This window comes from Eulemur rufifrons, chromosome 14 (assembly GCF_041146395.1).
Source record: "Eulemur rufifrons isolate Redbay chromosome 14, OSU_ERuf_1, whole genome shotgun sequence".
Lineage (NCBI taxonomy): Eukaryota > Metazoa > Chordata > Mammalia > Primates > Lemuridae > Eulemur > Eulemur rufifrons.
Genome location: NC_090996.1, coordinates 1,666,334 through 1,693,254, shown reverse-complemented (window position 1 = coordinate 1,693,254; position 26,921 = coordinate 1,666,334). Strand labels below are relative to the sequence as shown.

The 26,921-nt window shown below is 54.6% G+C and overlaps 3 protein-coding genes across 4 annotated transcripts; 1 reads left to right on the top strand and 2 right to left on the bottom strand.

Annotated features, from left to right (window-relative positions):
• Positions 1 to 419: 419 nt before the first annotated feature.
• On the bottom strand, positions 420 to 6,075 carry TGFB1I1 (transforming growth factor beta 1 induced transcript 1). Of its 2 annotated transcripts, none has more exons than XM_069485825.1 (11): positions 6,003 to 6,018; positions 4,650 to 4,765; positions 4,472 to 4,524; positions 4,227 to 4,369; positions 3,970 to 4,057; positions 3,746 to 3,851; positions 3,440 to 3,634; positions 2,400 to 2,573; positions 2,032 to 2,113; positions 1,601 to 1,749; positions 420 to 1,101 (listed from the first exon to the last, which is right to left on the bottom strand). In XM_069485825.1, the coding sequence occupies exons 2-11, from the start codon at positions 4,725 to 4,727 to the stop codon at positions 835 to 837; spliced, it is 1,335 nt and encodes a 444-aa protein (XP_069341926.1). In that variant the 5' UTR covers positions 4,728 to 4,765; positions 6,003 to 6,018; the 3' UTR covers positions 420 to 834. The 2 variants fall into 2 exon arrangements, with proteins under 2 accessions (XP_069341926.1, XP_069341925.1); XM_069485824.1 differs by lacking the exon at positions 6,003 to 6,018 and adding an exon at positions 6,026 to 6,075 and having other exon boundaries at positions 423 to 1,101.
• Positions 6,076 to 7,819: 1,744 nt separating this feature from the next.
• ARMC5 (armadillo repeat containing 5) lies at positions 7,820 to 15,044 on the bottom strand. Its single transcript, XM_069486102.1, has 6 exons — positions 13,837 to 15,044; positions 12,359 to 12,466; positions 11,467 to 12,253; positions 10,003 to 10,487; positions 9,197 to 9,329; positions 7,820 to 9,094 (listed from the first exon to the last, which is right to left on the bottom strand). Exons 1-6 carry the CDS (start codon positions 14,306 to 14,308, stop codon positions 8,284 to 8,286), a joined length of 2,796 nt encoding a protein of 931 aa, XP_069342203.1. The 5' UTR covers positions 14,309 to 15,044; the 3' UTR covers positions 7,820 to 8,283.
• LOC138394288 (zinc finger protein 436-like) lies at positions 15,044 to 18,299 on the top strand. Its single transcript, XM_069486103.1, is given in 2 exon segments — positions 15,044 to 15,452; positions 15,455 to 18,299. Coding segments are annotated over 2 exon segments (1,380 nt in total). The 3' UTR covers positions 16,426 to 18,299.
• Positions 18,300 to 26,921: the final 8,622 nt, after the last annotated feature.

Sequence of the window (26,921 nt, the reverse complement as noted above, 5' to 3'; positions counted from 1 at the left end):
AAAGGGTGCGCATAAATAAATTGGCACTTGTGGAAGGAGACCCATCCCTAAAGGTCCTTTAAGGGGAAAAAAAAAAAAAAATCTGAGAACCAAACAAAGGCAGGGCAGGAAGCGGGGACACATTAAGCGCTTATTCCAAGAACACAGGGAGCTGAGGAGGGAATAATGGGGGCGGGAAGCTTCCATGGGGCCCCGGTTTGAGTCCCTGTCCTGGCTGTGCTATCTGCACAATCCTGGCAGGTCGCCGCCCTTTCCAGCCTTGGGTTCACCTGATATCTGAAGTGCGAAAGACAGGAGGGCCACCTGCGAGGGCTGAGGCCCTAGGTCCCGCTCTGTCGACCAGACGGTGGCCTAGAGACCGCCGGGGTCAGAGCCAGCACCAGGGGCGGGGCGTCAGGAGGCAAGAGACACAGCGCCAGTGAGACGTGGAATGTGTGTTTATGTAGGTAGAAAAAAGTGCACAGAACAGTGGGGGCGTGGGGGGCGTGGGGGGCGGGGAGCCCTGGCCTGGGAATCGCAAGGACCCTCCTCCAGTCAGGGGGCTCCCCAAGGGCGGGACTAGAGTGAAGGATTTACGCGGGGTCTCTGTCAGTGGACAATCCGCGTTTGGGGCGTGTGGCTTAAGAACTGGCTGCGCCTTTTCTGAACTTGACCCCTGAGAACAGAGTACCTTAGAGGCGGGTCTCTCCAGGGGCTGGGGCCTCGCAGAGCGGGGTTGGGGTAGCCCCAAGCTCTAAGAGCAAGGCAAGGCCTGGGGTCGGGAGGACTCCGTCTTTTCCGCAAGGGCGGGCTCGGCGGGGCGCGGCCCCCGGGGCGAGCCGGGGGGGGGGGTGGTCAGCCAAAGAGTTTGAGGAAGCACGGCTGGCAGTAGGGCTTGCCGGCGCGCTCCTGGAAGGAGCCCTTGGTGAGCGGGCGCAGGCAGAAGGTGCAGGTGAAGTGGTCTGGGTGGAAGCGGCGGCCCAGGGCCGACACGCAGCGGCCGGTCACCGGGAGGCCACACGTGGCGCAGAGCGAGCCGCGGCGCGCGTGGAAATGGTTCTCGCACAGCGGGCGGCCCTCGTGCTCGAAAAAGCTGCCTCCGGAGAAGGGCGCGAAGCATTCCTGGGGAAGGGAGGCCGCGACGGGACAGGTCAGCGGCCGAGCCGCGCCAGCTAACTCGCGTCACTCGCTCAATGCCGCGCTGTGATCCTCGCGGCCCCGCCCAGACGCGAAGCGTCGCTCCGGAAGGAACCTGCCGGGAAAACTCGCCCCACCCGGGGCCTGTCCCGCCTCCCGTTGACCCGCCCCCCCAGGCCTCGCCCCCCCCAGGCCTCCCGCCCCCCCCAAGGCCCCGCCCCCTCCCCAGGCCTCGCCCCCCCCAGGTCTCGCGCCCCTCAGGCCTCGCCCCCCCCAGACCTCGCCCCACCCCAGGCCTCGCCCCCCTCAGGCCTCGCCCCCCCCAGGCCTCGCCCCCCCCAGACCTCGCCCCCCCACCCCAGGCCTCGCCCCCCCAGGCCTCGCCCCCCCCCAGGCCTCGGCCCCCACCCCCAGACCTCGGCCCCCACCCCCCGGCCTCGCCCCCCCAGGCCTCGCCCCCCAGGCCCCGCCCCCCGCGGCGCACCCTGCAGACGAAGCAGTCCGGGTGCCAGAGCGCGCTGAGCGCCGAGATGTAGTTGTCCAGGATGGGGCCCTGGCAGCCCTGGCAGCGCGGGGCGAACAGCTGCAGGAAGTCTCGACGGCAGTAGGGGCGGCCCTCGCGCTCGTGGAAACCTGGGGGCGGGAGGCGAGTGGGCCGAGAGGAAAGGGTGCGGGCGGGACCGGGACCCACGACATCCGAGACTGGGGCAGAAGGGGCAGTCAGAGGCGGGCAGAGAGGATGGGGTCTGAGGTGGCCAGAGCCGGAGGGGCTGGGACGGGATCCCACGTGTGGGAGAGGGTGGGGCCAGAGGAGACCGAGAGAAAATTCTTGTCCCCAAGGGCTCCGGAGGTCGGAGGGTTGGGGCGAGATGTCCCCGGACCCGCGGCTTTCAAGGCGAAGCCGAGCTCTCTCACCCTCGTCTCCGAACGGCTCTCGGCAACTGACGCAGCAGAAGTGCTCTGGGTGCCAGTGGGTGCCCAAGGCGGTTACCATCTTCTGCGGGGAGTGAAAGGGGACACTCAGTGTGACCGTCCATCCCTTCTTGCCGCTCTCTACCGCTCCGAACCTGACTGACTGGGCTGAGGAAGGAGTCCAGGGGACGGAAGATCTGACAGGAGTTTGGGAACCAAAGAGGAGAGCGGAGTCCAAGGGGCCATGGAGATGCCAAGGGGCCATGGAGATGCCAAGGGGCGAGGGCAGAGGGGACCAGTCCGGATGGGACCCATCCCACAGGCTCTCTGAGTGGGACAGTGACAGATCTGCGGGGCCAGGCGGGGCTCACGTGTCGGATGGGCTGGTTGCAGAAGCCACATCTTGGTGAGAAGCGCTCGAAGTAGCATTCGGGGCAGAAGGGGGCTCCATCCTTCTCAAAGAAGCTGCTGCCTCCCAGGGCCATGGAACAGCCACCGCACACGAAGTGCTCAGGGTGCCAGGCCCGGCCCAGAGCCGTCACCACCTGTGATCCAGGGGGATGAGGCTGACTGCCACAGGCTCGGTGAGCTAAGGTTTACGTGGCATTTTTCACTCTTATCTCGGAGAGACCAGGATGAAGACTCTAATGTTCAAGACCAAGCAGCCTGGAAGTGATGGGGATTCAACCCAGGTTGCTCCAAGGTTGACTGATTTATTCACGAGGCATGGCAGTCACAGTGCTCACAATACTTTTAGGGGCCCATGAAAATGTTTTAATTTCTTTTAAAATTGGAAGAAAACAATAAACTAGAAGAAAATGATTTAATATCTAATACAAATATATTCATCTTTATACCAACACAGACATAAAGTACGATTTTTAATTTTTTTAATGGAAGAAGGAACCCATGAAGATGAAAGTCATAATGCCACCCTGCGTTGCTACGATTGGGGATTCTGGGATGGAAGTCAGGTACTTTATCTAGCAGGAGGCTGTGGGCCAACTACTGGGCACAGCTGTTGTCATTCACATCTGCTTAGTCAATAAGCCAAGACCCAGAAATCCCAGACCAGACTCTGACAGAGGAGAGACAGTCTTTGTGGATGCCTAGAAATGGTAGGTGGAGCCAATGAGTCTTCTGAAGATTAACTGAGATGGGAGTTTGTAAAGGAGCCAGAACAGTGCCTGGCACACAGTAGGGTCATAATAAATGATAACTAGGTTGGAATTCTCACCCTACCCCTTACCTGCTGTGTGACTCAGAGCTTCAGTTTCCTCATCCATAAAATATGAGTATCAGTAATACCCACTTCAGAGACTTATTTATTAAAAGGAACAGCACAAAGCCTGGCTCTCAGTAAATATGGGTCTGTGGGTCTCTGGCTCCCCTCTCACAGGGCTCCACTTACCTGCCCAGCAATAGGTTTATTGCAGGAGCCACAGAGGCCCTTGGCCTGCGTGGGAACACCACGGCGGCTGAGGTCGGACTGCAGCAGGCCCAGCATGGTGTCCAGGCTGCCCTTGCTAGTCGGCTCTGGTGGGGAGGGGGAACCCTCATTCATGGAGCTTGCTGCCGGTGGCTGGGTTGGCCCAGAGGCTGGAAGCTTCAGTGGGGAGGACATGAGAATTGAGTCAGCAAGGCAGCAGGCATGGCAGGGTCTAGAATGAGTTGGGGAGCCACAAATTGACATCAGCCCAAACCCCGCCTGACTCACATGGTTCTGGACACGGAAATCAGAGAGCGAGGCCATCAGTCTATCCAGCTCCAGAGTGGCCGAGGTGGCTGAAGACTTTGGGAGGACAGGAGATGGGCTGGAAGGGCTGTAAAGAACACAGCTTGTGTCATCACAGAGCCTCCCAGAGTAATGCTCCTTCTAGTAACTCAGACATCCAAGGCCCATCACCTGTCTCCCAGCCCTGCCAACTATGCCAAACTCACAGGCTGGGTCTTTTCTTGTCTTCAGATTGGTCCTCCTTCTGGTCCCCTGCAGCCACTTTGCTAGGTGGGAACTGAGACATTATTTCATCTGGAGACAGGAGAGAAAGATATTGGCCATAGGGTCATGCTCAACTCATCCTCCCAGTTGAGGCTTTGTGTTCCTTGAACTGCTACTCTGGGAAGTATATTCCCCTTGGTCTCTGCCCTTCCCTGCCCTGCCCATCTCCCATCAAGGCCTGCCTCAGTAACCCTGGTACCTGTGATGTTGAACTGGGTGGCATTAAGTTCCTGAAGCAACCGGTCTAGCTCACAGAGCCCAGTACCCAAGACACCACTGGAAGAGGAGAATGGAGGGGCCGCAGGGGCTGCAGGCTTTGGGGACCGAGGCTTGCATACCGTACTGGGAAACAGAATGGGAGCCTGGGTTCAGGGATGGGGAATCCAAGCCTTCTCACCTGAGCCTCATTTGGCTTCCCTATCCCCCAGTTCCCAGGCTCCTCACCTGTACAGATGGTCTTTGTCCCCGGAGGCCCCTGGAGACTCCCCAGACCCTGTCTACAGAGAGGAGATGCATATGTGGGATGACTGGCCTGGACTTTGCTCCACTCAGGCCGAGATTCCCCTAGCCTGGGCCAAGCCGGGCCCTAGTAGCTGCTCCAGTCCCCAGCATCTGATCTCACCTGTGTCTGGTGGCCATAGGTCGGGGGAGGTGTGAGTGGCTCTGGGGGGCGCTCTTTTGGAGCACCTGACCTTGGCATATGTGAGGTGGTGGTCTCCAGGTCAGAGAGCAGGGCATCTGCAGGGAGAGGCCATCAGGGTGAGAGATTGAGGGGGTCACTGTTAGGGCAGAGACAGGGCCTTACGAGATCAGAGGATAAGAGCAAATGGGCAATATTTGAGAAGGACAAAAGCCAGTATTAACAGCAGAGGTCAAGAATCAGAAGGAAATACAGGGCCAGACAGAGGCAAAGAAGTGGAAGTGTAGCAAGGAATATTTATGACCAGAACATCCCAATTGGCTCATCCTGGGAGTCAAGCACAAACCCAGCCGCCTGATTCCTGTAACCTCCCCATCTTGCCTGATGCAGTCAAAACTGGCTCTACTCTAGCCAAATCTGGCTCCACTCCAAATTGCTCAACTGGACATATGCCTGGCACCCAGCTTTCTGATTGGGTGCACTCTCTGCCACACTCACCAATTCCCCCCCCTACCTAAATAGGCCGCGCCCAGCCTGGCCCACTTCCAAGCCCCGCTGAGTCCCACCCTATGCTCCTCATTGGCGAGTTTGCTGGGACCTGCTTTCTGATTGGCTTCTTCTCCACGGTACAGTGCCAGTTACTCTTACTGAGGAGCAGCCTCTACTGCAGGATGCTGGAGGCCCTTCCCTCCTATGGTGGGCACAGCCTTGCAGCCCCAGTCTCAGCAGAGAGGACAAGATACCTGGGTCCTCCTTCCAGCTCAAGACACCTCCCAACCCGGTCCCGACACCATCCCCAGATCCGGGTGCTTTGAACCCTTTCCCTTCCAGAACCTAGAAGTTCCTGCCCCTTCCCTCTTCAAACCCTTAATCTCTCTCTGGCATCTTGACACTTCTCATCTATTATTCTCTTCCTTGCCCAAGGACTTGACCCCAGCCATACTTAGGAGTCCTTAACTCTTCTCTTCTGAAAACCCTGGCACAGTCCCGCGTTCTTGTCCAAAACTTGACGTCATACTCTCCCCTCCCGTCTACTTTCCCAGGCCCCGGGCCCACGGTCACTTTAACTCCTCCCTTCCCAGAGCCCCTGAGGCCCGGAGCCCACCGGCGCTAAACCTCCCATTTCATCCCTCGCAGCCAGGGACGAAGGCGCGGAGCTAGGGAAGAAGGGAGGGAGCGGCCGGCCCAGGAAAGGCAGGAAGAGAGGCAGGAAGGGAGACGTGGAGTTGGAAAGGGGGCGCGGGCAGAGACAAGAAGCGGGAGCTAGAGGATGGGGAGATGCCGGGAGTGCGACAGCGGGGAAGCCGATCTAGGCAGCGGTGAGGGGCTGGGGACCCGGGGATCCGGGCCCCACTCACCCAGGTCCTCCATGGCGGGGCGCAGGCGGGTGGCGCGGGGCGAGCAGGGCGGGGGCCTTGTCCGGTGGGGGCGGGGGCGGGGGGACGTCCGGGAGCTGGAAGCCCGGGCGTGACCATGTAAGGAAGCCGGGACCCGCTGGGATGGGGATGGGGGGGGCTGTGAACGGGGGAACCCAGGGTGGGGGCGTGGAAGGGAGGGAGCGCCTCTGCCCACCCGAGCCCAGCCCGCCGGCCTGCCGCGGAGGCGGCCACACCCCAGCCTTGGCCTCAGCGGCACGGAGCCGCAGGCGACCAGAGCCAGAGCCAGAGAAGGGGCTCTTCCAGACCAAGCCCCAGAGGCCCAAGCATACACCCGCCAAAGCCAGCACCCGAGCCCTAGACAGAGCCTCCTCCCACCCGGGCCATTCCTGGGAGACTTGTCCCAGACAGAATTTTTGAGTTGGGGGCAGAGTGGTGTTCTAAGGTTCAATCAGACCCCAGGTTCAAAGACCTTCCATCGGAGACTGGGACAGACAAATAAACAGAGATCCCAAGAGGCATACACACTAGACACAAAGAAATCCCTCAGAGTGGAGGCAGACAGAGCGACCCCACCCACACTCTAAGCTAGGACCTTCCCTCCAAGACTTGGACATAGACACAGGTAAACTGAAACCTGGGCCCAAGCCCCACAGACTCCGGGAAAACACTCCCAGGCAGCCGGACCTCAGCCAGCCTGCAGACCAAAGCCTTTTCCCAACACTGAGGTGACCCAGGCCTGTTCCAAAACAGCCATTTCCCAACATACTGATGAGCACAGAGAAGGCAAGACACAGACTCCACCCACAAAGTACCCAGAGGCCTTCCTTCCCCAGACAGAGGCCCTAGAGACCAGAGTGGAAAGGAGACTCCCTAGAGACGAGTGCAGACACAACTGTGCTGCAGTCACTCTCTTGGACAGATCGGAGCACCGGACTGTGGGTCTCAACCCAGGAGCAAATCAGAACCTGGGGAGCTTTTTAAAAATACTGATGCCCAGGTTATCCCACAGTCCAATTCAATCAGAAAGGGCCCAGGCATCAGTATTTTTCAAAGCTCTCTGCATGGCCCTAACATAGCCCAGGAACCAGAGGCCTGGATGAACACCCATAGAGGCCCTGAACAGCAAGACCAAGCTTAGCTCCCCAGAAGCTCTGGAGACCCTGGCAGGCCCAGTTAGGCACTCTCCTCAAAGGCAGGCTGCCACCCACATGGTCAAAGATCTGGAAGCCAGGTGAACCCTTCCCTCACCTGAATGCCAGCACAGGGTTTTGGCTCTCTCCTGGCATGATTAAGACAGGGCCTCAAAGACCCCAGGAACCCAGCAGGTCTTCCCTCAGGCAGACAGCAGTAAGACACGTGGCCCAAGAGAGGAAAATGAACCCAGAGACAAAGAGCCCAAGATGGGCAAAAGACAGTCAGGAAACAGTAACACTGAGGCCTTCCACAAACATCCACACGCTCACAGCACTCCCGCAGACAACCCTCTCGGCCCTGACCGAGGTCTGTGTGTCCAGCTGGGTGTTATGTCTGAGCAATGAGGCCCTGCGAGCAGGAAGTAGACTCCCCTTGGGGCTCAAAACCACATCCTAGGAAGAAGTCTGGGAACTCTACCCTATCCCGGGGCTCCAGGAACCAATGGTCGATTACTTATGCCTAGGGTAGCCTGTGTCAAGGCACAGAGACCTAGATAAGACTCCGCTTGGTGGGGGAAGGGGTGGGGGTACTACCACAGGAAAGTAAGCAGAGACACCACACAACAGAGGTATCCAACCCCAAAGTTTTTAATCTCAACTCCAGAGGGCTGGGCCCTGGGCTGTTCTTCTCATGGGCCCCAAGCCCAGATCCTGGCCCTGGCTTCTCACTCTTGGGTCTTCAGATCCTCATCCTGCGGTAGCTGAGGCAGCTCACTGGGCAGGGAGCTGCAGGCCTGAGTCCAGCAGGAAGTGCAGGTCAGGGCTGGGACGGGGGCTGGGCCCAGCAGAGGTTCGTAGAGACAAGGGGAGGGTGGGTCTAGGTCCAAGGGGCTTGCAGGTGGCAGAGCTGGGCTCACAGCGGGAGACACCAGGCCTTGCAGGCAGCAAGCGGAGTCCGCAGCAGCATCCTGGGGGTCCAGCTCCCTCTTCTCATCGGTTCTCGATGATGACTCCTTCTGCTCAGCCTCCTCCCTGACCAGTCTGAGGGAGGTCTCCTTCACAGCCAAATTATCCTTGGGTCCCCTCCCAGGGGACATCAACAGTCTAGGCTGGGACCTTTGCCCCCAACTCAATCCCCATCACCACAGCCAGTAAAGCCTCAGTCAGGAGCCCTGCCTCCTCACCCGCTGCCTCCACAAGCCCCACCAGGGCCAGGCCCCGATTCCTTGGGCACTGCCCCGGCCCCAATGTCCAGCGGGCACAGTGGGCAGCCAGCCGGGGCCGGCCCAGGCGGAACACTTCACCCACAGACTCTGGCCCGCCCTGAGGCCCCAGGTGGACACGGCCCACAGCCTCTTCCAGCTCCTCCTCCAGCCCAGGCAGCAGGAAACGGCCAGCAGCCTCCAGCGCCTCCTCAGCCTCTGAGCCCAGCAAGGGCTGGCCCGGCGGGGGCACAGGCCCCAGGGCAGCCCCACAGCCCCGGCAGCCATGCAAATGATGCAGGATAGGCCAGGCCGCACTGGGTGACAGGCCTCGCAGTGGCACTAGGTCCATCTGGGCTTCGGCAAAGCTGCCAGAGAGCAGAGCCCGGAAGAAAGGGGAGGCAGTAGCTGAGGCAGCTCGCTGGGCAGGGAGCTGCAGGCCTGAGTCCAGCAGGAAGTGCAGGTCAGGGGCTGGGACGGGGGCTGGGCCCAGCAGAGGTTCGTAGAGGCAAGGGGAGGGGGGGTCTAGGTCCAAGGGGCTTGCAGGTGGCAGAGCTGGGCTCACAGCAGGAGACACCAGGCCTTGCAGGCAGGAGAGGGAGTCCGCAGCAAAGAAGAGGAAAAGCGGGTGTGGAGCAGGCCGAGTCAGCGCTGCAAGGAGAAGACGGAGGCCACCCTGGTCCAGAAGTAGCCGGCGCCACAGAGAGGGCTTCCTATGGGGCAAAAGGCAGTCTTTTAGGAGGTGGAAAAGAGTGAGACTGGGAAATAGCAACATTATTCCCCTGACCCCTGCAAGGCACCCACATCCCCCTCACCGACAGATGAAGGGCAGGGTCAGCGCGCAGGCCACGCGGTCCTCAGGGCTCCCAGAGAGCAGCAGGTGAGTGAGGGCACCTACTCCGAAGGGTGACTCGGCCTGTACGCTCAGGTTCTGCAGCAGCATCTCACCTGCAGGGGTGGGCAGAGCTGGTCAGGTTGGAGTTGGCGTCCAAGACTGGGGTGGGAGCAGCAAAGCAGGACTCCAGGCCCTTGAAAGGAAGGAGGGTAAGATCTCTGGGCAAGCGATTAGGGCGCGGAAGAGGGGGATGGCTGCAGGCCCTGGAGGGCCGGGGTCAGGAGGCTAGGAACTGGAAGTCAAGGGCGAGAACAGAAAGTGGGATGGTCAGGGTGCAAGTCTGGGCCCTCAAGGACTGAAACAGTCTGCAGTCAGGGCCCGGAAGGCAGTGCTGGAAGTGGTGGTGGGGCCTGGGAGGACGTGGTGCCTGAGCCTGGGTTCACCAGTCAGTGGTGGGGCGAGTAGGCAGAACAGTGCAGAACCAAGAGCAGAGCTGGTGAAGAAACACAGACAGGCAAGATTCTAGGTTGTCAGGGGCCACACCTGGTGTCAGGGTATGTGTGCCCCAGGGCTTGGGCAGAGGACAGAGCAGAACTCCACATGCTAGGCCTGTGGAGCAGAAGGGAGTGTCCCACTCTCCACCCGGTGACTGGGGTTGTTCGATGGTGGGCTGGGGAGGACAGTGAGAGGGCAGGTGAGTGGGGAGCTGAGGTTCTGGGCCCACTGAAAGCACAGGAGGAGGCTGGGGCGTCCAGTGTGGGCAGGAAAGCAGGGGAGGGGACTCACCCAGCTCTCGGTGCTGGCTGCGGCGAGCAGGCCGGGCACGTGGTGTGGGCCAGTCATCTGGTGCAACGCCAAGCACCAGCCAGGCCCGCAGCAGCGCTGCGCCGTAGCTGCGCACGAAGGCCTCGAGGCAGGCAGGGTTGCAGGTGAGACGCGCCAGGATGCGCAGAGCGCGTGGGCTTGGTGGACCGGGTGCCCCGGTCACGTAAGCCAGTAGACCGCATAGTGCAGGGCCGGTCACCAGAGCCCCGCTGGGATCAGGAGCTTGGGAGAAGCGGGACAGCAGCAACAGCGCAGGCCCCTCACGTCCCCAGGGCTCCTCGGTGGAGGCAGCAGGGCTGCGGCTTGGCGTGCGCGGTGTGCGTGGTGTCCGCAGCGAGGTCGGGCTGACCGGCTCCGCTGGTTCTGGTGCGGGACAACGTTCGGGAGACCAGTCCGGAGAGATGTCTCTGGGGCCTGCAGCGTAGCCCTCAGAGATCAGCCATGACCTGCGGAGGGCAAAGAGGACATGGAACCCAGAGCCAAGGTGATGGAGCAGAGTCAAAGGAGGCTTCTTACAAAGGAGGTGAAGTGGGAGAGAGGAGGAAGTTGGATAAGGGGGCGCTGGGGAGAAACAGAAGTTGGGGAGTGGGGACCAAAACCTCTTTCAGAAATTACTGATGCCTATCTTGTGCCAAGCCCTGTTTTAGGTGCTGGGGAAAAGCCCCAAACAAAACAAAGTCCCTGTCCTCTGGGAGCTGATGTTCTATTGAGAGAAAGCAGACAATAGTATCAGTAAACCGTAGGGTAGGTTAGTGTGGTGTAAAATGATAACTGAGAAAAATAAAGGAAGTCAGAGACAGACGCATGTATGAGGAAGGGTGTTCAAGGTAGAAAGAACAGCAATCAAAGAGGCCCTGAGATGGTGCCCACCTACCATGTGCTAAATCTAGCTAGAAGGCGCGCAGTGTGTAGCAGACACCAGGGAGAGTCCTAGGAAATGACGTCAGAGAGTTCACAACGAGGCGACATCTACTGAGCAACACTTAGTGCCAGCTAAGGGGCAAATCTTGACAACAACTCCCTGGGGCACGTATGTTACACACAAGGATTCGGAGTCTCCAAAGAGTTCATTAGCTTGCCCATGCTGTTCCTCCGTATAAGTGATGGTAACAGAGTAAGAACTGGACTCCAGAGCACACCATCCCAACCAGTACACATACTAGCTCCCAATGAACTCATCTAGGGACCAAAGTTCAGAGATGCTGGTGTGGACCCAAAGCCAAAAGGTAGATCCAGGGGACAAGAAGTATGTTTAATGGGGACTGGAAGGTGGTCATGTCAGAAAGAACAAGGAATCGGGAGTCCTAGTCAACAAAAGTCTTACTGAGACAGAATGGGGGATGGGGTAGTGAAAAGGACCAGAAGAGACACAAATCCCACCCCACAGCATCGCGCACCCTCCCAATCCCTGAGGTGGGGACTCACCTGAGGCTTCGGAAGCTTCCAGCCTCTGCCCGCTCAGGGGTCCGCTCCTCAGGGAAGTCCCAGGAAGCAGCTTCTCTTCCCTCTTCTTCCTCATCGCCAACCTCACCACACAGCTGCCCAGCCAGGAGAGGTACAAGTCCCAGAGCCTGTAGCCTGCCCAGGGCCCCAGTATCATAGAGAAAGCCCACAAGGGCGGCCACAACACGAGGGTGCCAGGCACTGGCACGAGGGTCCCGCAGCAGGCCCATCAGCAGCTCCAAACCACCAGCGTCTCGCAGCCGGGCCCGGTTGATGGCCTCCCGGCACAGGAGGCACACAGCCCGCACCAGGGGCTGCTGGGAGGCAGGGCTGGCCCCATTGGGGCCCCGGCGCCGCTGGAGCTCACCTAGTAGCACCTCCACACCACCAGCATTGCCTAGTGCAGGTCGTACCAGGCCTTGGGCACACAAGTTGGCAAGGATCAGAATGGTGGCCTCGCTTACTGCCCGTTTGGGGTGGGAAGCCAGGCTGACAAGTGGGCCCAGTCCCCCACCCAGACTTAGCTGCTCAGCACAGGCCCGGGAGCAACCTCGGCTGAGTTCCAGGAGGGCACGGACTAGGGCTGAGGTCAGTGCAGAGTCCGGGGCAGCAGCCAGGAGCTCAGCCAGTGGGCGCACTGCTCCCTGCTGGGCCAGGGCCAGGCGGTGCTGGGGTGAGTCGGCCAGGTTGCGGAGGGCACGCACCACACTCTGCAGGCACTGTGAGTCCTGGCAGGCTGTCAGGCTCTCAACAAGCAGGGGAACAGCACCTGAAAAGGGGAGCAAAGCGGAGCATAGAAGGTGAGCGAGCACAGACACGCAAGCCCTTCTCCCACCTCGAGCCCCCGCTGCCCCCACCCTCACAGCCTTCTCACCAGAAGAGTGGATGTCCCCACAGCTCTCAGGTTCCATGGCTAAGTTCCCCAGAGCCCGGGCTGTTCGGTTCTGGATGCTGTCTGTCTTCACGCACTGAAGAATGGTTACTGCAGGGAGAATTTGGGCTCGTGAGAGTTCTACCCTTTATTGTCTCTCTCATTAATACCTCAAGAATGTGGCCTGAGAGTTAGGGAAGCCCTTCAAAAGAGGCTAACACTCGATCCGGTCTAGAGGGCTAAATAGGTAGGTATTTGCTAGAAGGATGGTGGATGAGGGTGTTAAAGGACATTTCTGGTTTGGAAGCAGTCTTTGCAAAGGCCCAGAGGTGAGACCCAGTGTCTGTGCTATAACCTTGTGAAGGGCTTTGAATGCTAAGCCAAGGGGTCAGGACCGGAATGTGAAGGCACTGGGACCAATGCAAGGGTTTTCAGAAGGCGAGTGACCCCTGGCATCCATGGGAAGAAAGGAATAGGACTGGGGGAGTGGTGAAGAGGCTGTCACACAGTCCAGGCAAGAAAGGACAATAGCTTCTTAAACCAACTCAGCTATAAGCACCACCCAACCCAGGTGCACCAGTCTCTGGGCACATGACAGAAATAGGGATAGAAAAGTGGATGGATTTAGGAGCTATTCAAAATGCAAATTAGAACCTGAATTATGGGGGTCACTTAATGTACCAGGTATCTTGTCAAACACATTGTGACCCAGATGCATCTTATGTAAATGTTAAATATGTTAATGCTTCATTTATAAGAAAAATTAATATTTTATCAAAACTAGCATAATTTCATGGAGGGCAAGCCATGTTTTGTAAACTGTGTTCACATGATTGCCACTAGGAGGCACCAATTGAGCTGGTAAACAGAAAAGTTTATCTTTTGCTGGGATTTGTTCTTACTGTGCGTTTCTATTATGACGTGAAGTACCGAGCCCATGCTTAGAGTAGTTGGGTGCTATATTTGTATTTCATTTTCTCCCCGCTCCAATTTTGCGAGATAGCTATTATTGTCCTATTTTACAAGGAATCTTAGCCTCGGAGGGATTAGGTGACTTTTGCAAGAGAACTCCCTTTCTGAACCACTACACCTTCTGGCATCCGCTCATCAAGTAGGGCTTCAGACCCTTGCACACGGCCAGAGACATAGTAGGCACGGAGTGTCTTCTTAACTGGAGGATAAGAATCATCTGAAAAAGTCACCAAATAACCCTTTGGGCTCTGCTAGTCCAGACGCGAGGGAAGTGCCCAACAGTCAATACCTAGATCACGGCTGTGTTTATCTGGTCTGGGAGGGCTCTGGTGTGATCTATACCAGAGAACGGTGACGTCGCGCGGCATGACAGCTTGAGAAATGAGAGCGCTGCGTCATCACAAAGCACGTTATTCCAAGCTATGACACAAAGAATTCAAGACTGCCCAAGCCCAGACAGAGGGAGATACAGGAGGAATCTTTCTAGGAAATGGGGGCGGAGCACTTACCCAAAGAGAGTATGCCTCCGAGTCTGCGCACTTCAGCCCGGCACGCCCCTTCCGTACAGCAGTTGGCTAGGATGCTGAGCGCCAAGTCCAGCGTCTTGCGCAGGCGCACTGGCGGCGAAGGCGTCGACGACACAGCGGCGGGGGCGGAGTCCGATGAGGGGGCAGGGCCAGAAGTAGCTGACACGGCCGATGAGGGGGCGGAGCCAGGGCCCGCCGGGGAAGGGGCGGGGTCCGCTGCAGCCGCTCGCCGTAGCAGCGCGAGAAGGGGGCGGAGTCCGCCGCGTGTCCGGAAGCGTTCGATTCCCCCCTCTGCCTTGATGTGGCGCGTGCGGAGGGCTAAGAGCGCACGGCCCAGGGGTGTCTCGTTGGTAGCTGAGTCCTTTTCCCCACCCAGACCCTGCCCGGCCGCCGCCGCGAGCTGCGCGAGGCAGAACGAGAGCGAGTCCGTGAGGACTGGCTTCGCAGCCGCCATCTTGGCTCGGGCCTAAAGCTCCGCCCCACTTCTCGCCGCTTAGCCGAGGGAGCGGAACTGGAAGAGAGGGGCGTGGCCGGGGTCCTCCTCTCTGACGCTTTTTAAATAGCGCCGCCGCAGTTTTCCTGCGAGTCGGAAGTTGCAATTATCGATCCCGGAACTCCGGTTCTTGCACAGTTGCAGAAGGCACGTCGGGAGTGGTGGTTATCTAATCGTTGTGCTAGCCCAGGAGGCGCGTGCGGTGCATGCTGGGATTTGTAGTCCGCACCAAGCTTAACATGCCTCCTTCAGGGCGGATGGGAAACTGTCTTCCAGGAGTCTCCCAGTGGGCCGGCGCCCCTGGAGATCCAGATGTCCAACCATGGAGTCTTCCTATCGTGCTGCTTTGCCCTCGGCGTGTCCTTGGCAGGGACCGCTTTTCTGCCTTTAGGCTTACTTCGGTGCCCCCCAGTGGTGGCCGGGGCCCCGAAGTCCGGGCTGACCGGCTCGGAATACCCAGAGCCAGGCCGAAAGTGTTAAGTCCTGACAGCGCCGCAGATGGGAGCTCTTGCTCGGTCAGGTGAATGAGAGGGTTAAACCTACCGAGAACGTTCGCTGCCACTTCCTAGAGCGGCACTGGCTTGTGGACTTTTCCGTTTCCGTTGCCGGACCCCAGGGTCCCGAGTGTCTCCAGGTCTGGCTGTGTTTATGAGCTGAGTAGCTGGCATCTAGGGAACCGGGCGCTGTTCACCCGCAATGGAGTCGGCGGCACCAGAAGTGGCGAGGGAGAACCCGGACGGGGCGGAGCAGCAGGGGAGCGGAACATTAAGATGCCGGGGAGGCTCCAGGTCGCCCCTGGATTACGAGGTTGTTCTGCCTGAGCGGCCTTTCCTGGTGTGGCAAGGGCAGCCGACCGCCCGGGAAATGCTGCTGGGCCTGCAGTACCTATGTAGGCCGGGCTCTGGCCCTGGAGAGGAAGAAGACTTTGCCAAGACCAACCTTCCTGCACTCTCCAAAGCCTTCGAGTGCCGGAAGTGTGGGCTGACCGCAGCCTGCCTCCCCGACCTCATTCACCACCAAAGCAGCCACGCAGGTGACGAGCTTTACAGTTGTCCGCAGTGTGGCAAAAGCTTCCGACGTGGCTCAGATCTGGTTAAGCACTACCGGTACACACTGGTGAAAAGCCGTACCCCTGCCCCGAGTGTGGCCGTTGCTTCAGCCTTAGCTCCAACCTGATCCAGCACCGTCGTTCCCACGCAGGCCTCCGGCCCCACAAGTGCCTGGAGTGTGGGGAGGCTTTTGGTCGCAGCTCAGACCTGGTAAAACACAAACGGGTGCACACAGGTGAGAAGCCCTACACCTGTGCTGAATGTGGTAAGACTTTTAGCGTTAGCTCCAACCTGATCCAACACCAGCGCACGCACACGGGGGAGAAGCCTTACCGCTGTGGGGACTGCGGTAAGAGCTTCAGCCTTAGCTCCAACCTCTTGCAGCACCAGCGCTCACACACTGGTGAGAAGCCCTACCGCTGTGCCTGGTGCGGCGACAGCTTTGGGCGCAGCTCCTATCTGCTCAAGCACCAGCGTTCACACACTGGTGAGAAGCCCTACAATTGCTGTGAGTGTGGCAAGAATTTTACCAACAGCTCAGACTGCCTTCGGCACCAGCGCACCCACAACGGAGAGAGGCCCTTCAGGTGTCCGGAATGCGGCCGTGGCTTTAGTGAGCTCACTCAGTTCACTGAGCACCAGCGCATCCACCTGGGTGAACGGCCCTATGCCTGTTCAGAATGTGGCAAAAGCTTCTGCCATAGCTCCAAGCTCCTTAAACACCAACGCTTGCACACAGGTGAGAAGCCCTACAAATGCTCTGATTGTAGCAAGAGTTTTGTGGACAGTTCAAATCTGCTGCGGCACCAGCACACTCACACAGGCCAGAAGCCTTATGCTTGCAGTGAGTGTGGCAAGAGCTTCAGCCAGAGCTCCCACCTGCTCGTCCACCAGGTGGCCCACAGTGGTGAGAAGCCCTATATCTGCCTGCAGTGTGGCAAGGCCTTTGCCCGAAGTTCCAACCTGGGCCAGCACCAGCGGACACACCAGGGTGGCAGCCTCTGCAAATATCCCAGGCTTCAGTTTTAGCTCAAATTTCAGCTCTAACTTTGGTCCAGTGTTCAAGGAGCCTGAAGGGACTAGAGTCTCTAAGCAGACCCGCTTTCTGCTTCCCTAGGGCCGTTGACATGAGAGCTGATGATGGGATTTGGAAGGGTCTCCACATCTTTTGCCAGGCCTTCTGGGCTGAGTCAAGGAACCCCAAGCTGGAAGCATCAGAACACTAGAGTTGTGATCACTGTCTTCAGGGAATCCTTCCAGACAAGCGAGTTTAGGCCTTTTCTTTAAGGCTGCAAAGACAAAACTTTGGCCAGCTAGAGGGAGAGTTTTGGGATGGCAGGAGCTGTCTGGCACTGACCTAGCTGCTTGCAGATGTAGGACACCTCTGGCAACTGCTCACCTGCTCTCTTCACACGCCTAGGGAGTGATGGGGTTAATCACACCAACAGCAACAACTACCTCTTCCCAGAGGAATGGGACCAGGAGCCAGGCAAGCCCCTGTGCGGAGTGCAATGGCAGGGGGGTGGGAGGGGATCCCTCACCTAACTTCCAGAGGGGACCCTGAGGAAGACTGTGTTCTGGTAAAGGGACCAGAGAGTTTGAACTTGGGATCATTTTGTGAGCTCTGGGGTGTATGACCCTTCTGAAAGACCTCTCACCACGCGAGAACTATCTTTGCAGGTGGCGCAGGGTGGTAGGGCCCCAGAGCAGACCTGTCTGTTGAGTTCAGGGGATGCTTTGCAGCAGTTCTAGGCAGGGGCAAAAAGCTCAAGGTTTGTCTGTACCTTCCCCTTTGTCAGCGCCTTCCCTCACAAGTTCCCCAGGCTCTTTCTCTGCTCCCCTGTCAATAGGGGAAACAGTGGCGAAGATCACTTGTGCCTGGACATTGGGGACTGAATGTGGCTGTTTTGCCTGGCATTGCCCAAACAAATGTATTTGTACTGGTAAAACTTAGTGTATATGGGAGCTGGGAGAGGCTTCCCGAAGCACTGCATAATCTGTGCTCAGAGCAGAGTCCAAACTGTGAGGCCCTTCACTCCCACAGCTGCCGTGTTCCTGGGAGAGCCACAGACTGAAGCCCTTTTGAGGTTGGAGGAGGGAGCTGCCTGTGGGACAGTCCTACCATTAGCCCAGGCATCTGGTTCTCTGCCCCCAAATTTTGCCTTTTATCAGGCTTGCTGCATCGAGGACTGTGCCCACAGAGAGTAGGGGCTAAAGGGAAGGAATATGGAGTAACCCCACCCTCGGCTTCGAGCTCAGAGTGTTCGGGATTGTCTCTTCCTGGCTGTGTGACCCGGGGCAGGTCTGTCTCGTGTGAGCCTGTTTCTTCGTCAGGGATGGCAGCCTCACCAGGTTGTGGTGAAGACTCCACGGGAACATCTACATGAAGCACCTGGGTCAGAGAAGTGACTAAACCTCAGGTCCCTTCCTTCTCCCTCGAGTCTAGACCCCTGTCAAGCACTGTGCCAGCTCCTGCACTAGCGTCTCCCTAAGACTGCAGAAGTGAGCGAGACAGCGGCGGCCCTGGGGTGGCCTGCCAGCCTCTGAAGGACGGGGACCGCGGACGAGTAACAACACAGAGTGAATGACGCTGGGAGTAAAGAAGGGCCCTGCCTGGAGCAAATCAGGGACGCTTCATGAGGTGACTCTAATGTCAGAAGCAACAAATGCCCCCCACCCAGGGGGTCAGTGATGAGGGAAAGAGTTTTTGACATGTTCCTCATCAAGGACACCTCAAAGAGCACAAGCCAGGGTCTGAGTTGCAGGCCTGAGCCCAGCGTTTACACAGTAGGTACTCAATAAATAACTGTGAATACTGATCAGGTCCTGTTCACACTGCTTACTAGTGGCCTGTGGGCCTCCGTTTCCTCAGAGTTGCATTGAGTGAGTGTCAAGTGTTATAAACTTACCCTGCAAAGTCTACCTTCATACAGATGTTAGGTCTGTGATAGACGTGGGCATGGGAGAAGGATTTGTGTGCAAAATCCCTTTCGGAGATAAGCTAATCTCTCACACTGAGGCAGGTATTCCTGGGCCCCTTCTCTCAAATTGCATAAAACTGGCCTAACCAGAACAGGGAGTCAGGCCAGCCACAGAAGCAGGAGAGATGGGCTTAATCCAACAGGTGTCTATCCTGGGCCTTGCATTCACGGTGCCCTGAGCTGGGTTTAGAAGCAGCCTAACTGTCCAAGCATGTGACCAGTGCTTAGGCCAGAGATAGGAAACACATTTGTTTTGGCCCTCACAGTGTGTGTCTGTGTGTGTGTGTGTGTGTGTGTGTGTGTGTGTTTAAACAATTGAGCCAACAATTAAATCAGGAGATTTCATGTCACAATCTAGATTCTACTATTTTGTTTGTTTTGGTTTTTATTTATTTATTTTTTTTTTTTTGAGACAGAGTCTCACTTTGTTGCCCAGGCTAGAGTGAGTGCTGTGGCGTTAGCCTAGCTCACAGCAACCTCAAACTCCTGAGCTCAAGCGATCCTCCTGTCTCAGCCTCCCGAGTAGCTGGGACTACAGGCATGCGCCACCATGCCCGGCTAATTTTTTCTATATATATTTTTAGCTGTCCATATAATTTCTTTCTATTTTTAGTAGAGGTGGGGTCTTGCTCTTGCTCAGGCTGGTCTGGAACTCCTGAGCTCAAACGATCCGCCCACCTCGGCCTCCCAGAGTGCTAGGATTACAGGCGTGAGCCACCGCGCCCGGCCGTGTTTTGGTTTTTAAATCAGAAGATTTAGCAACATTGAATCTTTATGGCAATGATTGGTTGTGCAGTGGCTGCCCCGAACATGGACAGTCCCCACCACTCCCTTTCGTATCCCTGACTCAGCATGTTTTGTTTGCGTTACTTCCCTGACCCCTACAGAAAGGATTTGAGATTCCAATCCCCAGCCTCCCCTATCCTGAGTGAGAAGGACTTCCATGCAGTGAAGCCAAAATGTACCTTTTCCTTCACCCCTTCCTGCCCCCACCCTGCCATTTTCCTTCCCCTCCCACAAAACTCTTCAGTGACAGATCCACCCTTCTTCCCTGAGCCTGCCTGGCTCCCTGCCACCCTACTTCCACCTCCAACCCTCCCAGATATCACCCCTTGATTTGAATCTTCCTTCCTTATCTGAAAGGATGGGGGCAGAGTGTACAGGCCCAGCTAGGCAAGGCGAACCCTCGCGTGCCTTGGTCAGAGGTCAGGGTGTTAGGCCCTGGCCCCTGTGGGCCTCAAGGAGCTAGTCCCTGGCAGACATTCCTCACAGAGCTATTGTGGGCAGCAAACAAGTATGGAGACGCTCTGTAAATGCTAGACTGAGGAGAGAGTGGCACTTGGTGACATTGCCTCCCCCGGGCTGGCCCTACTCCTGCCTAGTTTTGGGCATGAGATTGTTCCAACACAATCACAGTTCTTTCTGTGATCTCACCTAGTCCTGGGACTCAAGTTCCTCCCTTTGAGCCTGGTGGGCCACACAGAGGGTGGTGCTGGGCCAGGGGGGTGGCCATGGCCTGGCAGCTGGAGTCCCATCCACCCATACAGTCGATTGTGATGTGGCAGGTGATTTTGGAGGGGTACTTGGGGCGCAGGAGCAGTGTCCCCCATCCCAGGCCAAACTCCCTCCCTTGCCTGGACATCCCCATAGGCATACTCCCGGAGGACAAGGACTATATCTGCATTGTGCCTGCCGAATCCCAGCATCCCACATGGCACAGGCATAGAGAGCCCTGAGAAAGGCCTAGATGATTTGCAGCTTCTCTCCCCTGGGATCTGGGTCTGTTTCCCAAAGGTGTGGAGGAGGAGGGGAGACTGTCCCAGGAAGGGCAGAGGAGAATGAGCTGACTCAGGGCAGACCTGTCCCCCTCCTACCACAGCCCACCCACAGGGCTGAAGGTCCCAGGGATATTAACTTCAGGCATGAGGACAGGTAAACCCCTAGGCAAGGGCAGAGAGTAGGGGTCCATTTGGGAACAGAATGGCGGTGGGGAAAGGGATGGCTGGCTAGATCAGAGGCCTGCAAAAAGAGGACGTAGGGATTCCCTGACCTCAGCTATCCATGAAAGGTGGGAGGAGGGGGAGAAGTCCATAGCATGAAGCCCAGGAACATGACATCCTTCTCTAACGTAATAGGGTACTCCCTCTCCACCTTACCTCCTGGCTGATTTTGATCCCAGGGGTGTGAAGATCTCTGAGAATGTCTGAGGTAGGTCCTGGCTTAGTGGGTGGCACTGAAAGCTTATGAGTCTCTGATTCCTGGGAAATGGCCATGGAGCTGTTCTACCTCCTCCTGCCACAGCTTCCGAACACATACCAGTCCAGGTCACGGACATGCTGCCTCTCACCTCCCTTGACCCCAGACCCACTTCAGCCCTTGTGCTGTAGCTGCTCAGAGTTGGAAGGGAGGAGGCAACAGACAGAAGCTCCATCTGGGGCCATGGCTGTGAAGCACTTGGGATAGAGAACTTTCATTAATCATGAATTAGTAACCCCCACTCGAGTCATCAGTTCCTGACCCAAAGGTTCACAGTGTTTCCCCCTAGGATCGGCTGGAGGAAGCTAAGATTGGGATTCCAGCATCCTTGCTCAGGAAATCTGTCACCAGAGAATCCCTTCCCCTCCTGGACCCCGGGGTCTCACCCACAGAACTAATCTGCCTCTCTTCACCGGTATATAAACTAGTCTGGGCTAACCAGACTCTCTGAGATAGATCCTAGGGGATTCTTATGTGATGGGATAAAAAGAGAGAGACTGAAGTCCTGCTTGCCATGTTACCTCTCCCAGGCTCACCAACCTCCCCCATTCAGAATCCAGCTGAGCTCCAGCAGCAAAGGAAACGGGGCTTCTAGGAGTTTAAGAAACGGAGATCTCCAAGTCCATCCACCAAAGCTCATGTGCTCAACTCCCAGGAAAGGCTTCACTCAGCTAAAAACTTTGTATCATGAGAGAGTAAATGGATGAATTGATGAATCTTCTTTCACGGTTTAAGAATGTTTAAGGGTACTTGCACCTAAACACGAAAAATTGCCACTGCATTAAAATATGGCAAGAAAACTGATGCCCTTAATGATGGCCCAGAATTAACAAAAAAGTTATATTATGCTAAGTAACTTCATTCATTCGTTCATAATCCTTTACTGAATGCCTGCCAAGTGCTAGGTTCTGTGCTAGGCTCTGAGAATACAGCAGTGAAAAGATAAATGAGGTCTCCACCCTCGTAGAGATTAAGTTACGATCCTTGCCCTCAGGCTCGGGCTCCTCCATTCCAAGTCAGTGACAAATGCAACCAGTTGGGAAACACAGAGGAGGGATCAGCTCCCAGAAGACATAGGCAGGCTTCCCAGAGGAAGTGGTCTTCACCAGAAAGGCTCTAGATCTTTTTCTTTTCTTTCTCTGTCTTCTTAAATGGAAGACAGAGAAGTCAGTATTCCAAATAATGGCAGTGAAAATAGGTTTAGATCTGAGAAGGGCAAACATTTTCTGTAAGGAAACACAGCTCCCAAAAGCTGCCAGGAACTTGGGGTTTTATTGCATTCTGTGAAAATGAGTTTTCTGCACCCCTCTTTCCACCCACCTCATCTTGGTCTACATGGGCAAGTTTGGAAATGAAAGGCCGGAGCCAGTATAATAGCGGAAAGAGTCTGGAGTGGATCCATCCAGGTGCAAGCTGAGAAATGACCCCATCACATTTCCACTAAGAGACTTAAAACAGCAATCATTTAAGCACGATGGCTCACTCCTGTAATGCCAGCACTATGAGAGGCCAAGGCAGGAAGATTGCTTGAGGCCATGAGTTTGAGACCAGCCTGGGCAACAATACCAAGACCCCAGGATCTATTAAAAAATTGTTTAAATTAAAAAACAAACAAATATTTATGATCTCACAGTTCCTGTGAGTTAGGAATTTGGGCTCAGTTTCACTGGGTGCCTCTGGCTGCGTTCAAGTTACCAGCCAGGGCTACAGTCACATCAAGGCTTCACTGGGGGAGGGTCCGACCCTAAGTGCACTCATACCTGCTGGCAGGCTTCCGGTCCTCCTTGGCTGTTGACCAGAGACATTAGTTCTTTGCTTTCTGGGCCTCTTCTCGGGGAAGCTCACAACATGGCTTCCCCAGACCAAGCAATCAAGAGAGTAGAAGCTACAGTCTTTTTGTAGCCTAATATTAGAAGTGACATCCCCTCACTTCTGCTGCACTGTTTGCTAAAAGGGAATTGCTAAATCCAGTCCACACTTAAGGGGAGGGGATTATGAGGAGGTAACTACTAGGGGGTGGACATCAGTGGGACTATCTTAGAGGCAACCTACCACAGTCCCGGTGAACCGTCATTGACCACACACAAGCCTTGTGAACTGTGTCTGTCACACGCACCCATCCCTCCCCTCGCTCCCACCTTTCAGGGTGGGGCAACATAGGATGACGGTAGCATTTTTCAGGGCTAAAGACCCTAAATGAATTGAGTGGAAAGCCTGGGAGAGGGTGAGGAGGTGGGTGTGGACGAAGTCAGGGAGAGACCAGGGCAGAGCGCAGAATCGCTCCCCAGGCTTTGCCTCACGGCCATTGGTGTGGATGCTCCGGACCTGCACTTACCCAGGTTCTCCAAGCAGCCAAGCAGCGGGATGCAAGTCCCTGGATTCTCACAATAAGCCGATGTGAAAGTGTCCGCGACCTGGAGATTTTGAGCTTTGTCAGCACCCTTGACAGGTTTGTTTGTTTTTTTCCCCCAGTAAGAATATCACTGTATTTATTTTCCTACAAGCACTTTTATTGCTTCACATATTTTCCCCTCAAAAAGAACAACAACAACAACAAAAAAAAAAAAATCCCGAAGCTTAGAAATGGATCACTTGGCCCTTTCTCTTCTTATGTCCTCCCAGTTCTCTTAATGGACAGCAGCCTCTTGGAATTCCTCATCCTATGACCTTATTTAACCTTTATCGCCTCCTGACAGGCCCTATCTCCAAATAGTCACATTGGGGGTTAGGGGTTCGACAAATAAATTTGGGGGGACACAAACAGTCTATAACACCCCAATGCCCCCAGCCAAGGCAACCACTAATCTGCATCTTATCTCTATAGGTTACCTATCCTGGGCATTCATAAAAATGGAATCATACAATGTGTGGTCCTTTGCAACTGGCTTCTTTTACATAGCATAGTGCTTTCAAGGTTCACCTATGGTGTAGCATTTTATTTCTCTTAATTGGGAATAATATTCCATTTTATGGATTGCTATGGTTTGAATGTGTCCCCTAAAGTTCATGTAGTGGAAATTTAATCCCCAATGCAACTGTGTTGAGAGGTGGGGCCTTTAAGAGGTGATTAGGTCATGAAGGCTCTGCCCTCGGGAATGGATTAATGCCAGTATCACATGAGTTGGGTGGTTACTGAGGGAGTGAGCTCCTGATTAAAGGACCTGCTCTGTCCCCCCAGCCCTTCTCTCTCACGCACCGGCTCTCCTGTCCTTCCGCCTACTGCTACGGGATGATGAACCAGAAGGCCCTGGGCTAATGCAGGCTCCTCAACCTTGGACTTTGCAGCTTCCAGAACTGAAAGAAATAAATCCCTGTTCTTTATAAATTACCCAGTGTTCTGTGAAAGGGCTGTGTATGCAAAGTGATTCCCCAATGCCCAAGAAGCCGAGAAACCAAAGGAGGCAGACAAGTCATTTGTTCGTACAGGATGATTTATTAGGGGAATTACAGATGGTAGCATGGTCTTGGGCCACTGCAAGACAAGCAGATCTCCACACCACAACTACCCTGACCCAGGGCTTGTATCTTGGGGAAAAAGAATATGTGCTCTGATGGCCGGGCGCGGTGGCTCACGCCTGTAATCCTAGCACTCTGGGAGGCCGAGGTGGGCGGATCGTTTGAGCTCAGGAGTTCGAGACCAGCCTGAGCAAGAGCGAGACCCCATCTCTACTAAAAATAGAAAGAAATTATACGGACAGCTAAAAATATATATAGAAAAAAAATTAGCCGGGCATGGTGGCGCATGCCTGTAGTCCCAGCTACTGGGGAGGCTGAGACAGGAGGATCGCTTGAGCTCAGGAGTTTGAGGTTGCTGTGAGCTAGGCTAACGCCATGGCACTCACTCTAGCCTGGGCAACAGAGTGAGACTCTGTCTCAAAAAAAAAAAAAAAAAAAAAAAAAAAAAGAATATGTGCTCTGGAAGGAATGTGTAGATGGTTACAGGTGTTACTGTCTATGATGTATGTAACAACATCAAGGGTTGTTTTGGAGGAGAAGTGAAACTTTGCAATGAATAGGCGTTTCAATGTCAAGAATAATACATCGGCCGGGCGCGGTGGCTCACGCCTGTAATCCTAGCACTCTGGGAGGCCGAGGCGGGTGGATCGCTCGAGGTCAGGAGTTCGAGACCAGCCTGAGCAAGAGCGAGACCCCGTCTCTACTAAAAATAGAAAGAAATTATATGGACAACTAAAATATATATATACAAAAAATTAGCCGGGCATGGTGGCGCATGCCTGTAGTCCCAGCTACTCGGGAGGCTGAGGCAGTAGGATTGCTTAAGCCCAGGAGTTTGAGGTTGCTGTGAGCTAGACTGACGCCATGGCACTCACTCTAGCCCGGGCAACAGAGTCAGACTCTGTCTCAAAAAAAAAAAAAAAAAAGAATAATACATCAACTAGACATTTTGGAGGCACTCCCAGACTCGGAGTTAGTCAGGCAAATTAGCATTTTTAAAGTCACTCTTGTCCCCACACCCAGTCTCAGGTATTCTGTTATAGTGGCACAAAATGGACTAATACATGGATATACCATTTTTATTTTTTCATTCATCAGTTGATGGACATTTGGGTTGTTTCCACTTTGGAGCTATTATGAATAATGCTGTTATGAATATTTATGAATGACATTTTTGCGGAATACGTTTTTCTCTTGGTTATATATCTAGGAGTGAAATTGCTGGATCATATAACTCTATGTTTAACCATTTGAGGCACTGCCAGACTATTTTCCAAAGTGGGTGTACCATTTTACATTTCTACTTGCAATGTATGAGGGTTCTAGTCTTTCCACATCCTCTCAAACACTTGTTAATTATCTGTCTTTTTAATTATAGCCATCCTATAGGTACAAAGTGGCATCTCATTGTGGTTTTGATTTGCATTTCCCTGATGGTTAATGATGTTGAGGATCTTTTCATATATTTACTGGCAATTTGTATAACTTCTTTGAAGAACTGTCTATTCAGGTCATTTGCCCATTTTAAAATTGGGTTATTTGTCTTCTTACTATTGAGTTGCAATAGTTCTTTATGTATTCTAGGTACCAGTCCCTTACCAGCTATATGATTAACAAAACTTTTCTCCTACTCTGTGGATTGTCTTTTCACTTTCTTAATGATGTCTTTTGAAGCACAAGAGGTTTTAATTTTGATGGTATCCAGTTTCTATATTTTTTCTTTTATTGCTTGTGCTATTGATGTCATAGCTAAGAAAACACTGCCTAATTCAAAATTGTGAAGAATCTAATAGTTTCAGTTCTTACATTTAGGTCTATGATCTAATTTGAGTCCATTTTTATATATGGTTGTGAGATGGGTCCAAATTCATTCTTTTACATACAGATAGTGAGTATCGACATAATATATTATATAATCTCTACTGAGAGTGCTATAGTTTTAATGTCCCTTTGAAAACTCATGTTGAAATTTAATTGTCATTGTAACACTATTAAGGGGCCTTCAAGGGGTGATTAGGCCATAAGCATTCTTCCTTCATGGATGGATTAATGTCGTTATTGGGGGGGTGGGTTAGTTATCACAGGAGTAGACTCCTAATGAAAGGGTAAGTTCAGCTCCATTTCTCTGTCTCACACGATTGCGTGCCCTTCCACCCCAGCACAATGGGATGACCCTCTGCATGTGCTGGCACTATGCTCTTGGATTTCCAGTCCAGAACTGTCAGCCAAATAAATCCTTCTTTATAAATTACTCAGCCTGGGCCAGGCGCGGTGGCTCATGCTTGTAATCCTAGCACTCTGGGAGGCCGAGGCGGGAGGATCACTTGAGGTCACGAGGTCGAGACCAGCCTGAGCAAGAGCAAGACCCCGTCTCTACTATAAATAAAAATAAATTAGATGGGCAACTAAAAATAGAAAAAAAATTAGCCAGGCATGGTGGTGCATGCCTGTAGTCCCAGCTACTTGGGAGGCTGAGGCAGGAGGATCACTTGAGCCCAGGAGTTTGAGGTTGCTGTGAGCTAGGCTGACACCACGGCACTCTAGCCCAGGCAACAGAGCGAGAGTCTGTCTCAAAAAAAAAAAAATTAACCAGTCTGTGGTATTCTGTTATAGTAGCAGAAAATGGACTAAGAGAGTATAGAATATATCAAAAGCATAGAAATACAACTGATTTTTGTGTGATGTTATATGCTGCAACTTTGCAGAATTCATTTATTAGCTCTAATAAGGTTTTTGTGGATTGTTTAGGGTTTTCTATACATAAAATCATCTCATCTGTGAATGGGCATGGTTTTACTTCTTCCTTTTTGATTTGGATGCCTTTTGTTTCTT

Coding starts and splice junctions, on each gene's coding strand:
- TGFB1I1 (XM_069485824.1), bottom strand. Junction 4,370..4,471: donor GACAAAGACCATCTGTACAG/GTGAGGAGCCTG, acceptor TCTGTTTCCCAG/TACGGTATGCAAGCCTCGGT. Junction 2,574..3,439: donor ATAAACCTATTGCTGGGCAG/GTAAGTGGAGCC, acceptor CCTGGATCACAG/GTGGTGACGGCTCTGGGCCG.
- ARMC5 (XM_069486102.1), bottom strand. CDS start 14,308: ATGGCGGCTGCGAAGCCAGTCCTCACGGACTCGCTCTCGTTCTGCCTC. Junction 9,330..10,002: donor CAGCCAGCACCGAGAGCTGG/GTGAGTCCCCTC, acceptor CCACCCCTGCAG/GTGAGATGCTGCTGCAGAAC. Junction 9,095..9,196: donor ACCCTGCCCTTCATCTGTCG/GTGAGGGGGATG, acceptor TTTGCCCCATAG/GAAGCCCTCTCTGTGGCGCC.